General features: G+C 39.8%; 1 protein-coding gene across 1 annotated transcript in view; it reads right to left on the bottom strand.

Moving 5' to 3' along the window:
- The window catches only part of RIMBP2 (RIMS binding protein 2), a 435,603-nt gene that overhangs the window by 9,319 nt on the left and 408,922 nt on the right, over positions 1-17,362 (bottom strand). Inside the window, 5 exon segments of the mRNA XM_078154256.1 lie at positions 985-1,088; positions 4,617-4,785; positions 6,029-6,213; positions 8,914-9,066; positions 16,683-16,800. Of these exon segments, the coding sequence (XP_078010382.1) occupies positions 985-1,088; positions 4,617-4,785; positions 6,029-6,213; positions 8,914-9,066; positions 16,683-16,800 (729 nt within the window).

Raw genomic sequence — 17,362 nt, 5'->3', positions numbered from 1 at the left:
GAAGTCTGTGGTTCTGTCTATTCTATTGGGAAACTACCTTTCTGAGCCTCAGTTTTCTCATTCATGAAATAAGGATGAAAATAGCAATCAGTTCTAGGAGAGACCTTATTGATCTAGCCCCTTCATTTTGCAGAGGTAGAAACCAAGATGCAGAAAGAACAAATAAAGGGACTTGCCTAAGCTTATATAGCTAGGTTGCAGGTCCAGGATCTGAACCCAAGACCTACATCACACCACAATTCCTGCCTTTTAATATTTGACCTACCTCAGTCGTTTATTGTGAGGAAAATCACTTTGTAATCTTCAGTGAGAATGAATTGTAAGATATGATCAAGATTTGCAGTGTCTACACCTCTATAGATTTCACTTGCCTTGGTTTGATATTCTCTGGAAACAAAATGCTTCATATCCATTTTTTTTTTTATATTTTTTCAGACTTGTCGCTTTTCTTAGAAAACAGTGGCTCAGGAGTGATAACAGCTGAGCTTTCCCTCTCTCATCCCAAACTGCTGGCAGCTAACTGCTGACCTCAATCTTTGAAACTAGTGCCTGAGGGTTTGGTGGTACCATCTGTGTCCACAGGAAAATATTAAGGGGGCAGGTGGTCATGCAGCTGGAGAGGCTAACCATACCCTTCATTTTCCTTTGGCTGCTTCTAGGCCAGGCTGGGCACTGTATGTCCGGGAGGGAAACAAGAAAGGTGAAAATGGATGGGATGGTGGTGGTGTGTTGACAACCAGCTCTCCAAACAAATGGACACACCGCACACTTCTAAGTCTAATATACATCATTAACATTTTCTCCATCACAATACATCAATCATTTGCAAATTTCCAAGGTGTAAATGCTCGCGTGGAGATTTAACCATTGGCTCTCTTGATCGGGCAAGAGCTGGCTCTAGCATCCCACTGCACGGGGCCCTTTAGACAAGGTCGCAGGAAGGGGGTTTTGTAGGAAGGAACCAAAACAGCGGCGAGTCAATACCTCTACATCAACATTAGGAGAGCTTTCTCTTGGGTCATAGTCATAGAGAGCGACCATTCTTCTCGTGGACGTGGGGTGCTGCCGGCCACTCCGTCTGTTCCTCTCTGTTCCAGGGGGAGGGGAGAAGAAAGCGATTATCAAGTATTTTAAAAAATGCACAGTGTTTGCATTTCCTAACGCAGCAGCCATGTCAAAGATCTAGCAAGCTAGGCAGAGACCCATTCCATCCAAGAGAACGGACCGAGATCCAACCAAGGCACAGCACCTACTCACAGAATGGACTGTTTGTTCCTTTACATCAGTTGCCTTGGATTTCATTTGTCCTGTTTTTCTTTTTTCCTTAAAAAGGTCATTATTCATCATTGGATTGTTTCTTTTCCTCCAATTCAGGTTAAATTACTAAAGTTTAGGGAAGGAGAGAGCAAACTCGTGAACAAAGCAGGGGACTGCTAGCCACCTGGCAAGGGTTTGGCTCTACCAACATTGAAGTCATGCAACAAAACTTTTCCCATAAATAACTACATGCCCAGGACATTATCTGGTACAATTAGTTGTGTCTCCTCCCCTAGAAAAGTGTAAATTCCCTGGGGGCAAAGATGATAGTTTTGTTTTTGTCTCTATATCCCTAGTGACTAATACAAAAATATGACAAAGAATAGGTACTTAGTAAATAATTAATTGAATTCATTTGAATACTCTAGCTATATCAGGAAATAGAAGGGGATTCCTTTGTGCAGACCTCAGATAATCCAGATCATAGAAAAGTATTCTAGAAATATATATGTGATCCCTTGGAAATGACTGGTCTGATGAAGGTGTTCTTAACCTGGAGTACACGGATAGATTTCACAGGGCCCGTGAATCTGAATGGGAAAAAATCTTCATTGCAATACATTTCGCTTATTTTGTTATCTTGTGAATTTTATTTTATCTTTTAAAAACATTTCATTCTGAGAAGGGATCCATAGGCTAAAGCCCCACACAGCCTAAGGAGTCCATGACAGAAGAACCAGAGGTTAAGAGATCTATCTATATACCTACCTATATCTATATCTATTTATCCATATATACATATATGTATGCATATATGTATATATGTGTATGTGTGTATTTGTGTATGCACACACACAAACACATACATCTCAAGGATCTGTTTATTGCTGGTGATGGTGGTGGTGGTGGAATGAGACTTTGCTCTACCTACACAGATAGATCCCAGCCTTTCTAGGCTTTAATAAATGGTCTTTGTGAGTTTCTGTGACTGAAAAATTCATCTCCCTCCAGCCAATTTGGTAAGGCTCCTCTCTGATCTTAGCTAGACTGGACCTTGGATGATAGAGTCTAGTGTTAAGCTTACACCAAGAGAATCATTTGAAGTGGCTAAATTAGCTCTGTGAAAGGCATTTCCTCCCAGAAGAAAGATGGATATTTCTTCTGTCCTCCTAAATAGAGCCACAGGCATCCCCTCTCCTCCAACACTATTTTAAAAATTCTACTAATAGTGATTAATTTTTTTTTCCTGGTAGTACCAAACAAATGAAAATGTGTCCAAGGCAAATGGTTTAGAAGCAATGAGAGTTGGTCATGTTGCTTTTGAGGGACCACAGTTACCTTTCCAGAGACTTCTAATTTGTGTTTCCTTAAAATGAAGAAAGCAAAGCACACCCAAAGCTTACAGGTTTCTTTTTTCCAGAATTTGGATATGATATGAAAATAGAAGTGACACAATTACAAGGAAATTGGAGAAATGCTTCATCTTAAGATGATGAGAGAGGCATGGATGCTTTTGAAGTGTGGATGGGGTGATACAGGAGCAACATGCTAATTAGTTTTACTTACAACAAACACTGAGGGCTGGCCAGATGAGTTAGTGAATGACATTGTTTCCTGCCACACGGGACCCTGAACTTGGGAACAACCTGAGGACTGAAGCTCCAGCTGATAGCTAGGGATCAGCAGTGGAAGGAAGGTGGCTGAGAGAGGGAGGCATAGTGAGAGGGATTTTACTCTGGGTCAAAAGAAGGAAGTGTGTATGTACATATCTATATGGCCTTTTTCCACTGACCTGGCGACTAACTCGGGGAAGTTGGAAAGGTGTATCATTTATGGTGATGCTGAAAGGTGCAAGAATTAAGATGGAGGGAAGTGGGGGAAGAGAGAATAAAATGAACATATGTATGAGAAGTGGAAAAGTTCAAAACAAAAGGTGAAAGGAAAGAATTAGGACCCATCCCCCTCATCTTGGACATTCTACCTTGGGAAAATGAGAACAATCACCCTCAGCGCATTTCTTAAGGAGTTAGTGGGGCAAGTAGATACCTAAGCCTGGATGTCAGGGGTCCCTTTACTACAAACAAAAAAGAACAAAAACAAGAAAGAAAAAGAGGAAAAATACGAGGCATAAAAACTCAATCTAGACACTCAAAACATTTCACCTAATTGATTGCATGAATCAAGTTACTGTTTCTTAGCACAGACCTCTTTTAGATTTTCTGGATCTGCGGTGTACAGAGAGAGCGCTCTCTTTGAAACGATCACAGTTGACTTCAGGAAAGGGATGCATACAAATAAAAAAGAGGAGAAGACATGAAGCTGTTCAAAGACCTTCATTCTCATGGACTTAATGTCAAGGTAGGGGGAGCAAAAAGAATTATGCAAAATATATTCATATTTGAACCTTGGACACTGGGTGTGGGTTTCAACTTGAAACAGTATGTCTAAGTATAAACAACCCCAAAAAGGAAAGGATGTCTCTTGGAATGGACTATTATGCATTTAGTTATACATATTCTTTAAATTTGAGAATTTGGGGGGGGGGGTCCTTGAATTCTGAATTAAAATGTTTAACCCTATTTTAGAAGAATTAAAATATTAGATCTTAATAACATGAAACTGGACTTTATCTCCATTTCTGTAGCTGTTTTAGAAGGAGCATATGAAGGTGGAGGATTTTCCTATTGCTTAAAAAAAATGAATAAGGGATGTAAAAAGAATTCTGTTGAAGACTTGCTGAAAATGGTTTCAACCAACGCTTAACCACTGGTTTAAGATCATTGGTTTGAGGTGATAGGTTAAGATGAATGAGTGAATGTCAAACACCTACCCCAATTAAAATGTTACTTATATGTAAAAAAAGAACAAAACCACCACCACCACTGCAACAAAAAAACCTTTTAAATCTTTTGAATAAACAGTGTTAACTTGAAAGATGAAATAACCCTTTGTCATCATCCTTTCCCATTTGTTGTAGATAGGATAATGTTTAAAGAGTTAAAAAAAAGCATAATAAACAAATAGTTATTTTATGCTTTCTAGCTGGGGGACTCTTAGGTATGGGCAAGCAATATTGCAGCATTGAGTTCTGTCAAGCAGAGGGGTCTTCTGTGTTCAGGACCCTTTTGGTCTTTGAGATATCCAGTAAGACCCCCCAAGTCTTGCCCTGACAAGTTGATCTTGCCCAAGGCACGTTGATGTTCCCATTTCCCAAAGAATTTGCAACAATTAAAGGACACAGAACAGATCCTCTACTGTGCTGGCCATTGGCCTGGGATTCAGCTATAAAATTAGAGGAGCAAAAGCTGGACTAGCGAAGGCAACAGCCTCTAACCCCTGGGCTGTGGGTTGCCCCTTACCTATTTTTTCCACGGGGGTGTTCAGAGGGAGAAAGCCTTGTTTAAGGAGCTGGTCCATCATTTCTTCATCATCAGCTTGGATTTCTGAGACCATGTTACAAGGAATAAGGCCGAGTCGGGCACAGGTTTCCCCACGGTAGAAGCCATCAGCATCTTTGTCTCCATAAACCTAAATGGTGTTCAAGAGTCATGGTGTTATATGTGGACACCTTCCTTGAGGGCAGGGACTAGTTGGGTTTTTTTTGGTCTTTGTATTCCTAGAACCTCACATGGTATATTATTCCTAGGTATAGGGAATAGATATTGATGAGATCACTAATATATTGTTGTTAAAATACATAAATAGTGGGATAGATCTCATAGTTCTATAAGTTTTATCTCCCCTAGTAGACTGTCTCCCCCTCTTTAAAAACAAGGATGGTCTTACTTTTGTATTTTTATTCAAGTGTTTAGAACAGTGCTTTAGAACACCTAATAAAGCCTTCATTCGTTTCATTCATAGAAGTGAATACTGGACCTCTTTTTTCTTTGGTATTGGGAAATCCCAGATGACAAAATTTCCTCTGCCAACACAAGCTGTCATCACCTTTTCTACAATTTATGGCCTTAGAGAGTTGCCTAGATTACTGAGAGGTTAATGATTTGCCCAGGGTAACACAGCCAGTATTTGTCAGAGGCTAGATTTGAACCCAGGTCTTCCTGACTGAGACTTGCTCTCTATCCACTTTTCTATAGCTGCCTCTTGCCTTACACATAGCAAGCACTTAATAAATACTAAATGGCTTGGATTGCAAGCTCTTTAAGTGAGGAATTCTTAATTATGAACTTTAAAAAATATATTTTGATCATTATATTTCTGGTCTTCTTTGTAATCCTACATATTTTATTCTATAAATTTTAAAACATCAGTCTATGAAAGGATCCAGAGGGCTTTGCCAGGTTACCAAAGTGGTCTGTAATACAAAGAAAGGCCAAGAACCCTGAGGCTAGCAGGGCCTGCCAAGCTGGATAAACTATGAGTATATCCTGGCAATAAATTGTATCTGCTTCCCAAGGAGAAGTATGAAGAGGTTCATTAGCCAGTAGGTTATCACTGAGTGATTAATTCTTTGGCCATGAAAATTCTCAAAATGAATTTTGAAAAACACAAATAATGGCAGTCTTTAAATTATGCAAACTCTTATATTGCCTTGCTAATGGCATTGTGAATCATTCATTTAATCTAGCTACCAAATGTATTTAAAATTGGGAGCTGATTAATCATTGGGTTCAGTTAATGTTACAGCTATCAAGGTTCTTTTGGAAAGCACTGGGTTGACCACTTTTCCCATGGAGGAAAAAGGAAAACTTCAGCAGGCATGAAGGGATAAAGAAGAGGGTAGTGGTGGTGGTGGTATTTTATCCCCTTGTACCTTAATGATCTGTCCTTCCTTAAATGGTAACTCTTCTTCTGCCCCATCAGGATTGGGAGACATCGTATGTGGATCGTAATCAAAGAGAGCGACAAATATTCGGACTGAAAGGTCCTCGGCGCCGGGGTCTGTTTCAGACTCCTCATACAAGTCTGGAGACAGTCGATCCCGGCTGCAGTAACCATCTAGAAGCATAATGTAAAGAAACATAGAACTTGGTGGTTCTTGTCTATTCCACCCCTTGGCTGAATTGAGAAATTCATCTCTGCTTGGCTAGGAAATTCGATTTCAAATCAAATTCCAGCTAGAAACCTTGTTGGACACTTTCTTTTGTTTGCCTTTTCTTGCATATGAAAATTAATTTAATTAAGAATGAGAGCATATTAAAATAAACCACCTTGAGTCAGAAGACATTCATTGGTCTAGGCAGAAAATAATATGAAATAGTTATCATTCCTCTCTCTGGTGTTAGCTGACATGCCATAGGAGGAAGGGGCAGTTGCGTTTTCTTTTGGGTGGATCCTTTTGGATCAGAAACTCTGGACAGGAGAAATCCATTTCCCAAACTGATGGCCTTGCCTTTTTTGTAACATAAAAGTCAAAACCAACAGCATAATTTATGTTTCATTTTGGTAACCAGCATTTTCCCTAGTGCCATATTTGTTTTAGTATTTCTTATTTATGGGAATATATGAGTGAGAGTCACAGGACAGGCAGGCATTGGATGGATTGTAATTTACATGGTCAGAGGGACAGTGCCCACACTGATGAGATCATAGAACCTTTGGAATATGGGATAATGAATATTAATTTTTTAAATAGCTAAGATATATAAGTAATTAGATAGGAATGGGGACTGGACCAATGATTTCAATGGTGTAGGAAACCCCTTCCCCCCAATTCACACAAGTACCTTCTCTGTAACTTGCTGTCTTTAGAGAGTTTTCTAGATTCTAGAGCACTGTGTCATATAAGGAAATGTCTTGCTCAAAGTCACACAACTAGTGTGTGCAAGAGGCAAGGCTTGAACCCAAGTCTCCCTGGCTCTGAAGCTAGCTCTCTATTCACCATGCCACATGTAAATAAACAAGGGTTAACTCATTATTACTGAGCCAGTAGGTAATATTATTAGTCCTGGAAATAAATGGCAATCTGTCATGACTATTTGCCATCATCATCAGTGTTTCAACTTTTTGAGCAAATACAAGTTGGATTTTTTTTTTACCGGTTGCCTATTTATTTTTTGGTTGGAAAACTGAAATAACATATGCATATGTTTGCATATAGATACATATATATGGAATGACATTATATGTATAACTATATAGCTACACATGCACAGTAGTGGGTTGACGGGAGATGACTGATGTATGGTAAATACTCTTCTTGTCCTAAGGTTCACAGCAGCAGGAGGAAGGTAGATGGGAAAATTCAGGAGTGAGGAGGTTGGAAGGACAGTCAAGTTTAGCACCAACACACATGCACATATACACACAGAAGAAGGGAGAGGAGAAGAAGACAAAAGCATGTAAGAGAAGTGAATAAATGAGGACAGCACCCAAAGGGCTTGTATTTTTTTTTTCCTAAAGGCAATAATCTTCTTTCAAGGGCTGAATGTTCATGTCCCTTCCAGGCGTCTTTCAAGGGCCACTTTCTCCACAAAACCTTTCCTGGTTCCTACTTCTCACCTACTCCAACCAGATCTTCTTCTTTAGATTACTGTGTATTCCTTTCTGCCTCTATGATTGTCTTCAGGGGCCATACAGATGCTAAATATTTATGAGTCATACTAGAAGGATAATCCCCAAATTCATTCAGTGAAAAAAAATGTAATTTTCTCAATGAATTCGTGTACTCTAAATGCAGTGAGGATTCGAATACCTCTGCCATTTGGGTTCTTATAATTTTTTTTTGGTAAATAACTTTTTTCTAATGTATAATTATATATTTTATAATTTATATATAATGTACATATAATTTGTATGTAACACATAATTACATATATAATTATAATATAACATATACAATTTTTTTATAATTTATAATTTTTCCAGGCAAAACAAAATTTTAATGATTTGTTTTTTAATTGCCCCCAGGTATGAAACAGGACCTTTAAACATCATTTTTTTCTTATCCTGGCCTGTTATTTGATTGAGGCTGGGGATGTTCTGGTATAAAGATTCAAATCTAGTAACTTAAAATGTTTGTTTTCCCTGGATGTCACACTGCTATGACTTGTAGGCATTGTATCCCCCAGCAAATTGGTAAGTTTCTGAAGGCTAGGAGTATGCTTTGTTTTCTTTGTTTTTAACTTTTAACTCTGTGTCCCCAGCACCCAGCATAGTACCTGGCACATAAAGAGCCAGTTAATAAATAACTGCTGATTGATTAATTTTGTTGCGTTAATGAGTGGGTAGGTAAGGTGTGATTCTCCTGGATGGGAAAGTTCAGGGCTGGGCAAAAGATGCTTCTGTGTATCTGTATATCTGTATATCAATGTTTTGCTAAAGAAATCCACATTAGGTCCATTGATAAACATTTATTTAGCACCTACGCTCTGGAGGTACTCTGCTGTGTGTTTATGAAAGTCAAACAGCTATGGCAGGAGACTAGATGATTTCACAGAGGTTCATGAAATGATGTGTTCCTAGCTTAAAAAAAAAATGATTATGAAAAAATTTTCTGGAGTGAGAAGTTTGAGGCTTTTTTTTTCCATTTTCTCTTGGGGATTAGAATGGACTGAGGGCCAGAAACTTACCTGCAATGATACCCCCTTGGCCTCCTGTCGGGCCCTGACATACAATGTTGTCACAGACACGGAGTTTGATTAACACGCAGTTGGAAGATGCGTCTTTGTGATAAAGGAGGAAGAAGTTCTGGCATACCGTGTCTAAGGTCAGGGGTCATGGCACGATGCAGAGGCCGTATTCTGTGTCCACCCATGCCGCGACAATAAGCTTCTTCTTTTACAGAGGGAATATTTCCCTCACTACCTGACCGAGACCGACCGCCTTCACTGTTACTGTCCATTGTAATTTCTATGGAGAAAAAGGGAACGGTCTATTAAACAAAGCCTCCTTTGGCACGGGAGGACCGTGGAGATGAAGGTCTCCTTTTTAAAAGGCCAGCCTTCACTGATTTCATCTGATTCAAGAATGGGGACAAGTTATAATAACTGAGGTTATGGGGTGTGTGGTGAGGGGAGAAAGAAAGTAAATCTTGGAAGCAGATTCTTACCCTGAATTTGATGTTTGCTACTGTTTTGGAAAACTGACTAGTATGACAAGCCCTTTGCTCTGGTGAATAGAAAAACTAAATGAATTTTAAAGAAGTGAGGATTTCTAGAAACCACTCCAAGCATAATTAATTAGGTACTTCCTGATGATTATCTTTCAACATCGTGTCTAGAAACCCTTTTATACTGGCAGTATCTTCTGGTGTTGATTTTTTTTCATGACTATATAACTGTTGTTATTTTAAATTGAAATGGAAAGAATATTAGATTTGGAAATAAGTCACTTCTCCTTGCTGGACTTCATTTTCCTCATCTGTAAAATGAAAGTGTTGGACTAATTGATTTTTTTCCATCTCTAAAGTGATCTCCAAAGAGATTCCATCATCATGAGAGTTCTTTCTACCAGCCCACATCAGCCTATCTATAACTTAAAGCCCTAGAGAGTTGGTTGAAGATCAGAGAGGCAAAGGGATTTGTCCAAGATCATCCAGCTAATGTCAGAGGTGGGATTTGAATCCAGGTCTGACAGCAAGTCCAGCACTCACTCTGTCCTCCACGCCATACTACCTGGACATATCCTACCTGGGAAATCATAAAAGGATCTTTCTTAATATCCAGGGATTCCTCGTAGCATTAAAAGACGTTTTTCTTTGTGTGATCAGTTGGCATTAAATTAGCCTTTGGGAGGTGAGACCAGGCTTCTGTGAAAATCAAAATGTCTATTTTTGTGTTTTGGCTCACTTTCACCATATTTATTATGAGGAAAATGTGATATTAACAATTATGGATGGCCTATTTTACTGGTTGGGCAGTTAGGTGGCGCCATAGTGCATAGAAAGCAGAGCCTGAAGTCAGGAAGACATCTTCCTGAGTTCAAATTTGACCTCAAATACTGACTAGCTGGATGGCCCTGGGCAAGTCCCTTAACCCTGTTTGCCTCAGTTTCCTCATCTATAAAATAAGCTGGAGGAGGAAATGGCAAACCACTCCAGCATCTCTGCCAAGAAAACCCCAAATGGGATCATGAAGAGTTAGACGCAACTGAAATGACTGAATAACAATATTTAACTGATAGAATCCAACCATTTTCTTGGGTCTTCTGCCCAGCTCTCCCTTCCAAGGGATAAAATGGGCACATTTACTTATATTCTGCTTGAAAATGTCCCCAAATAATCATAAGATTGCCCTCATTTTAACGAGGAGGAAAGCTTAGTGATTTTCCAGTGGTCACACAGGTAATGGGCATCAGAGTTGGCATTCAGAACCAAGTCTTTTGACTCTAGACTCAGTGCTCTCTCCAAGCACAGTAGCTCCTGATCATGTTGAAGTTATGTCTTGTATTGAATCCTTCCTTCCTTCCTCATTTCTTGATCTCTTACCAAACTCACTGGAACTCAGGGTCAGACACGATGATAGTGGACACCTGTGGGATTCCTATCCACCCACTTCTAAGCTGTATTCTTTTTTTTAAGGCAATTGGGGTTAAGTGACTTGCCCAGGGTCACACAGCTAGTAAGTGTCTAGTGTTTGGTCTGAAGCTGACTTCAGGGCCGGAGCTCTATCCACTGTGCCACCTAGCTGCCCCTCTAAGCTGTATTCTTGAGATGTGTTTTGGGGTCTGTTTCAAGGCCTACATTCAGAGGTGTATCACAAAATAGACTACTTAAAAGCTCTCAGTATCACATACTCTATTTTTCTAGAATTTATTAAAAGGTCTGTTAAATAAGCCGTGAACTATTCTATTTAAGTGCTCATAATTGCCTACATTTACAAGGTGCGTACATGACCTCATTGGACAGTTCTGACTCCATTGGTTCATAGATCAGAGCTAAAAGGGAACTCTGAAGTCATTTACTCCAACTCCCTCATTTTACAGATGAGGAAACTGAGGCCTGAGGGGCAAGGGAAGAGGTTAGATGACATTCCTGAGGTCATACAGGTAAGTAAATGGTAGAGAAGGGATTCAAACCCAGGCCCTCTGACTTAAAATCCAGCAATCTTTCTGTTACATCTTCCTTTCTTGTCTTTTTCCTTGTGGTCAAAGGGAAACTTCTTGGCTTTTCCAAGCCCTCTCAGGCAGCTGCTGGGCAGGACCCAGCTGACATTTGGGACAGATATCCAAATGCATTCACATTCCATCAATAGAACTGCACAGGACTTTTAGCTTTGGAGTTAAGAGAACTAGGTTCTATGATGGTTCTGCCCTGACTCACTTCTGGGTTTGGGCAAAACCTAATCCTTCAATCCGTGGGACTTAATTTCCTTTTCTCTAAAATGAAGAACTCCAAGGTCCCTCCTGGTTCTAAAGTTCATTGACTTAATGGCTCTAAATTCTGGAAGTTTTAGTTGAGCAGACTTTACATTCTTGGTCTTAGGTCACTAGAATTTATTTCTACTATATCCATAAAGGCCATACAGACTACATGAATCTGTTGAATAGCCCAGCTAGCAATAATTCCTGGGAACAAGGCATGATTTTGCCCTTCTCCTAACATCTTGATTAGAGGGAAATTCAGAAAACAAATTCAGTAGAGGTTCACGAGAAGAAATGAAAGGAGTCAATCATGGTTACCAAGTCCTATTCATTTTACCTTCACAACATCTTCTGTATGTTCCCTTCTGTCTTCTGACTCTGCTACCACCTTGGTATAAAGCCTCATCACCTCTAGCCTGGACTATTTCTATAGCCTTATGGTTGGTCCTTCCTGCCTCAAGTCCCTCCCCATTCAAGACATACTTCACTTGACTATCAAATTGGTCTTCCTAAAGCACAGGAAGTCAGGAAGACTTACTTATCTGTTACCCCGAGGCCTAACCCCGGCCCCCCATTCACTACTTTGGTATCTCCTGTCACCTCCAGTATCAAATATAAAGTCTTATATTTGGCTTTAAAGCCTCCATAACCTGCTTCCTTCATACTTTTCCTGTCTTCTTATACCATCCTCCTCTCCATACACTCTGTGATTCCATAATACTGGCCTCCTTCCTGTTTCTTTAGCAATATGCTCCATCTCCCAACTGCATTTTTGCTGGCCATCTCCCATGTCTGGAGTGTTCCTCCTCATCTCTGGCTACCCTGACTTCCTTCAGGGCCCAGTCAAAATCTCATTTTCTACAAGTAGCCTTTCATGATTACCCCTCATATTAATGCCTTTTCTCTAAGATTGCCCTCAATTTATCCTCTGTACACCTTGTTTGTGTACAGGCAGGTGGCTCAGTGGATAGAGCACTGGGCCTGGAGGCAGGAAGACTCATCTTCCTGAGTTCAAATCTGGCCTCAGACACTTATGGGTAAGTTACTTCACCCTGCTTGCCTCAGTTTTCTCATCTGTAAAAAATGAGCTAGAGAAGGAAATGGCAAACCACTCCAGTATCTTTGCCAAGAAAACCCAAAATGGCGTCACAAAGAGTTGGACACAACTGAAAAATGACTGTACAACAATAACGATAACAATATCTTTTTGTACAAAGTAGTTTCCATGTTGCTTCTCCCATTAGCGTTGGAGAGCAGGGACCATGTTTGACCTTTCTTTGTATCTCCAGCACTAAGCTCTGTGCTTGACACCTAGTTGTTGCCTTAAATTGACTTACATGATAGGGTCAATCCTCATTTAACTCTTATCTTGTCATCTTAAATCTTATCACCTCATCATCTTAAATCTCTCCTTTTCCCAGGTCTCCTAGATAAAGCTTTCTACTTTCCTTGTTTCCGTTTCTTTAGTTACTTAATTCTTTGCACCTTAGCTTCTGACTTCACCACTTAACTGAAACTGATCTCTCTAAAGTTATCAATATTCTCTTAATTGCCCATTCTGTTGCCTTTTTCTGTCCTCGTCTTTCTTGATATCTTAGCAGCATTTGACACTGTTGAGTCATCTCTTTTCCTGGATACTCTCTCCTCTCTGGTTTTCATGACACTGCTCCTGCTTAGGTCTCTTCCTACCTGAAGCTCCTTCTGTGTCATCATTGCTGCGTCATCATCTACTGAAATCTAGGTGTATCTTCTGTTTCTGTTCAGGCTTTCTCCTCTTCTCTTTCCACATTCTCTCTTAGTCTCTTACAGGTTTAATTATTATCTCTTTGCAGGTGATTCTGAGATCTATATATCTAGCCCAGTGTTTTCTCCTGAGGTCCAAATCTTCATTACCAACTGCCTATTAGATATTTTCTACTGCATGTCCTGTAGGCATCTTTAACCCAATACGTTCAGTACTGAATACTGAACTCATTTTTTTCTTCTAAACCCACCCTTTGCCCAGACTTTCTTATTACTAGTTGCCAAGGTTTGCAACCCAGGAGTCATCTTCTAAATCTCACTTGCCCTCACCCCAACACATCAAATCAATTGTCAACTCTTATTGAATATACCTCTACAATATCATTCACATTTCTACCCTTCTCTACTCCTGTGGTCACCATCTTAAGTCAAGACTTCATCACCTCTACCCTGGGTGTGTGATTGCAACAGCCTCCTAATTGCTCTATCTACTTCATCTTTCCCCTCATTGATTCATTTTTCACACTGCTGTCAAACAATCCTCCTAAATGATAGGTCTGACCCATATTACTCCCTTCGTCAATCAACTCTAGTGGTTCCTTGTTTTCTTTAGGATCAAATACAAACTCCTCTGTTGGGCATTTAACACCCTTCAAAAGTTGGCCTCATCCTACCTTCCCCAGCCTTATTATTACTTCCCTTTGTGCAATAAGTTGTCTAGACAAATTTCCCTTCATGCTGTTCTTCACACATTGTACTCCATTGCCCATCTCCGAGCCTTTGCACTGGCTGTGCCCCATTCACAGAGGCTGTGCCCCACTCTCATTCATTTCCACCAAGTAGAATCCTCAGTTTCCTTCCAAGCTCAGCTTGTGTTGCCTTCTGCATGAGGGCTTTCCAGATCCCCCTGGTTGCTGGTGTCTTCTTGCCAAAATTAATTCATATATATTTTGTACATGTCTTGAAATGTATAGGGTGTTCTGAAAGTCTTAATGGAGTATTGATCTTTAATAGCTTAAGACTTTTGAGATAGCCCATATTTATGGATGTATGCACTTTCTCTCTCAGTAGAATATAAGCTCCTTGAGGCCAGAGACTGTGTTATTTTTGTCTTTCTATGCTCAGTACACAGTGCCTAGAACATATCTGGCACTTAATAAATGCTTGCTGACCGGTTGATTAAATGAATACTTTAACTCACCTGATGGATTGTCTGCCTAGCTTTCTTCCTTTCTCTCTCTTCATCCCTCTTTCCCTTTCTTCCTCTTTCCTTCCTAACTGACATGCTCCTTTTTTTCCTTCATTTTTCTTTTTGTCTTCCCTCTTTCTCATGTTCTCTCTTTCCTTCATCCTTCCCTCTCCTTCTTTTATTGCTTTTTTCCTGTTCTTCCTTCTTTCTGGCTTCTCTCTCCTTCCTTTATTCCCTTTCTTCCTCTCTTTCACTTCTTGCCTGGTTTCCTTATTTTCTTCTTTCATTTCCCCCTTTATCGCCTTCCTTTTTTCTTGCCCACTCTCTCTTGTTTTATTTCCTGCCTTCTTCATTAATAGAAGGAAGGCAAACCTTCAGGAAATGACGTTAAATCTAATCTCTCTCAAAAACAAATCAAAATTTGTAGCCTACATTGAGGAGCTTCCATACAGAATGAATGTAGATTTGACAAGTGAAGCTTATTGAAATTATGAATATTTTATAAACCATTATGGAACAAGTTAGGAACCTCACCAAGTTCTTTCTGTTTGTTCAAAGTTGATTTTCAATGCTTGCGATTGCTAAAGATGTTTTAAAGGACAGGGACTGCCTGGGATTTTTCACATCACTTAAAAAACTGCCATGCTTTTTAAGAAAAATCCTCCCAATATTCCATTCCAGAAATCTCGAAAACTAGAATGAGGCAGTCAAACCCAGTTATACTAAGCTGTCTTAGAGTGACAGAGGGAGTTCTGCTATAACTGCACAGGTGACAGGAAAACCTGGGAAGGGAACTCATTGCCTCATTAGCCTTTAGGGTAGCATCTTGTTAGCAGCCCAACATCAGATTCCCAAATGGTGTCCTTTCTCTGAACGGTCTGCTAGAGAAACAGGGCATTTGTTTTTGGTTCTTTTCTTTATTTTTAACTTTGAAGTTTATTTGCAAGCTGGCTATGGTTTCAGTTTTCTTTGAATGTGAAAGAGGTTGTGCAAGTATTTGTGTGTGTGTGTGTGTGTGTGTGTGTGTATGTGTATAGGTGCATGCACAAGTGTGTGTTTGTGCATGCTTAAAAAAAAAAACTTCGCTCAGTAATTGGGTTCCATTATCTTGTGCATGATACTTTTTGGAATTTCTTTCTTTTCTTTCTTTTGTTTTTCCTTTCTTTTCTTTCCTTTTTTTTTTCTAGAACAAACTTCTGTCTGATCCTGATTCATTCCAACAACAGAAAAGTGAAACTGCTCCAATGTGTCCTCTGACATTTGCCCACAGGCTCTTTTTAAAATCCAATGGATCCCGTGCAACAAATGAAAGGCCAACATTGGCTCAACTTGCTGAATTCCAAAAAGTAGTTAAGAGAATGGAAACTGAAAGTTGGATGATGATAAACGAATGGAAGGATGGCTAGGTGGGTGAATGGAGGGGAGCACCAATTTCAGATTCCTGTATCCATGTCTTGGAAAGTCATTCTCTTCATCTTGGTTCTAAATTTTATCAACCAGCATTTCAACATGTCTTCTCCAGTCTTCGCTTGTAGTTCTCAACTGTACCATTCTTCTAGGTTCACTTGATCAATTGCCCCCTCCCCCCATTTTCATATTAACTCTCAGTGATCCAAAGACTGATATCCCATTTTGTGGATTTCATCATCTCTTGCTTTTCTTTCCTCTTACTGTCAATTTCTAAGCAGTGCACATGCTAGAATGAGTCATGGATAGGAGAAGAAGAGAAATTCAGAGTGGTCACATATGGGTGCTGAATACTAGCTCTGTTTAAAAAAACTGGATATTGAATTAAAGGCTAGTACAAAAGGATCACTTCCCTTAGGAAGCCTTTCCTGGTTCCTCTGGGCATGAATGCCCTCTTTCCCCTCAAGTTATTATGTATATACTTATACTTATCGGTTTTCACGTTGCATTCCCTCAGAAGGTTAACTTCTAGGGGACAAAGACTTTATTTTTGTCTCTGTATCTTCAGTACCCAGCACTATGCTTGGCACACAGTTGGAAATTAAATTATACTTCTTAGATTAAATTGGATTGCTCTTCTATCTTATACTACCATGGATTATTGAGAGTTTTCTCTATTTTAACTTTTAATACTACATTTTCATATAAATAAATATATATATACACACAAATATATAGACACAAACACACATATGCAATACATTAAGGACTGAGAATTCACTCTGTACTTGTAAAGAACAGAAATGTACCAATCAGGCCAACTGACCAATGGAAGGGACCATCATTGGCCGGGGCCTCTGAGGTCCAGCACTGCCATGTGATAACCTTCGACCCGGGTGATCCACCCTATCAGTCCGTCCGGCAGACGCTGGATTTCCTAAAAGCTGAAGACAAAACAACACAACAGAGTCACAAGTTTCACCATCACTAGGCTCAGTGACATTTGTAAAGATCATTTCAGTTGGGGAGCAGAAGCTCTAAAGGCAACTAAACTTAGCTTTTAACTGAAAGGTTAGCTGAAGCACCTGGAAGAGAAGCAGACCAAGGTCAAATCTCTAATCAAGTCACGTTTGGACGTGTCGCACAAAATGATTCACTTGGGTGCCATGTTTTGGGTCTGCTCTTGCTGTCCATAAAGAATTTGAACAAAAGTTGCAAAGGCTTATATTCTGGCAGAATAAAATACAATTTATCATTCCTTTAAAGACAATGGAGGTCTTCTCTCTAGAGTTTGAAACCTAAGGTGCCATATAAGTTGTTACTGTGTGTAGCCAGAGGACATATTTCAATGGGTCTCATCTCTTTCTACTCAGGCAGTGTGGGGTAATGAAAAGAGCCCTGAAATAGAAGGCAGAAGACCTGGGTTCCACTCCTATCTCTGCTATTCACCTTGTAGCAAGTCCCTCTCTTTCTCTGGTCCTCAGTTTCCTCTTTTTAAAAATGAGG

The sequence above is a fragment of the Phascolarctos cinereus genome, unplaced genomic scaffold (assembly GCF_003287225.1).
Source record: "Phascolarctos cinereus isolate Bilbo 61053 unplaced genomic scaffold, phaCin_HiC Scaffold_4;HRSCAF=312, whole genome shotgun sequence".
Lineage (NCBI taxonomy): Eukaryota > Metazoa > Chordata > Mammalia > Diprotodontia > Phascolarctidae > Phascolarctos > Phascolarctos cinereus.
Note: the sequence above shows the minus strand (reverse complement) of the source record. Positions and strands in the feature narration are given on the sequence as shown.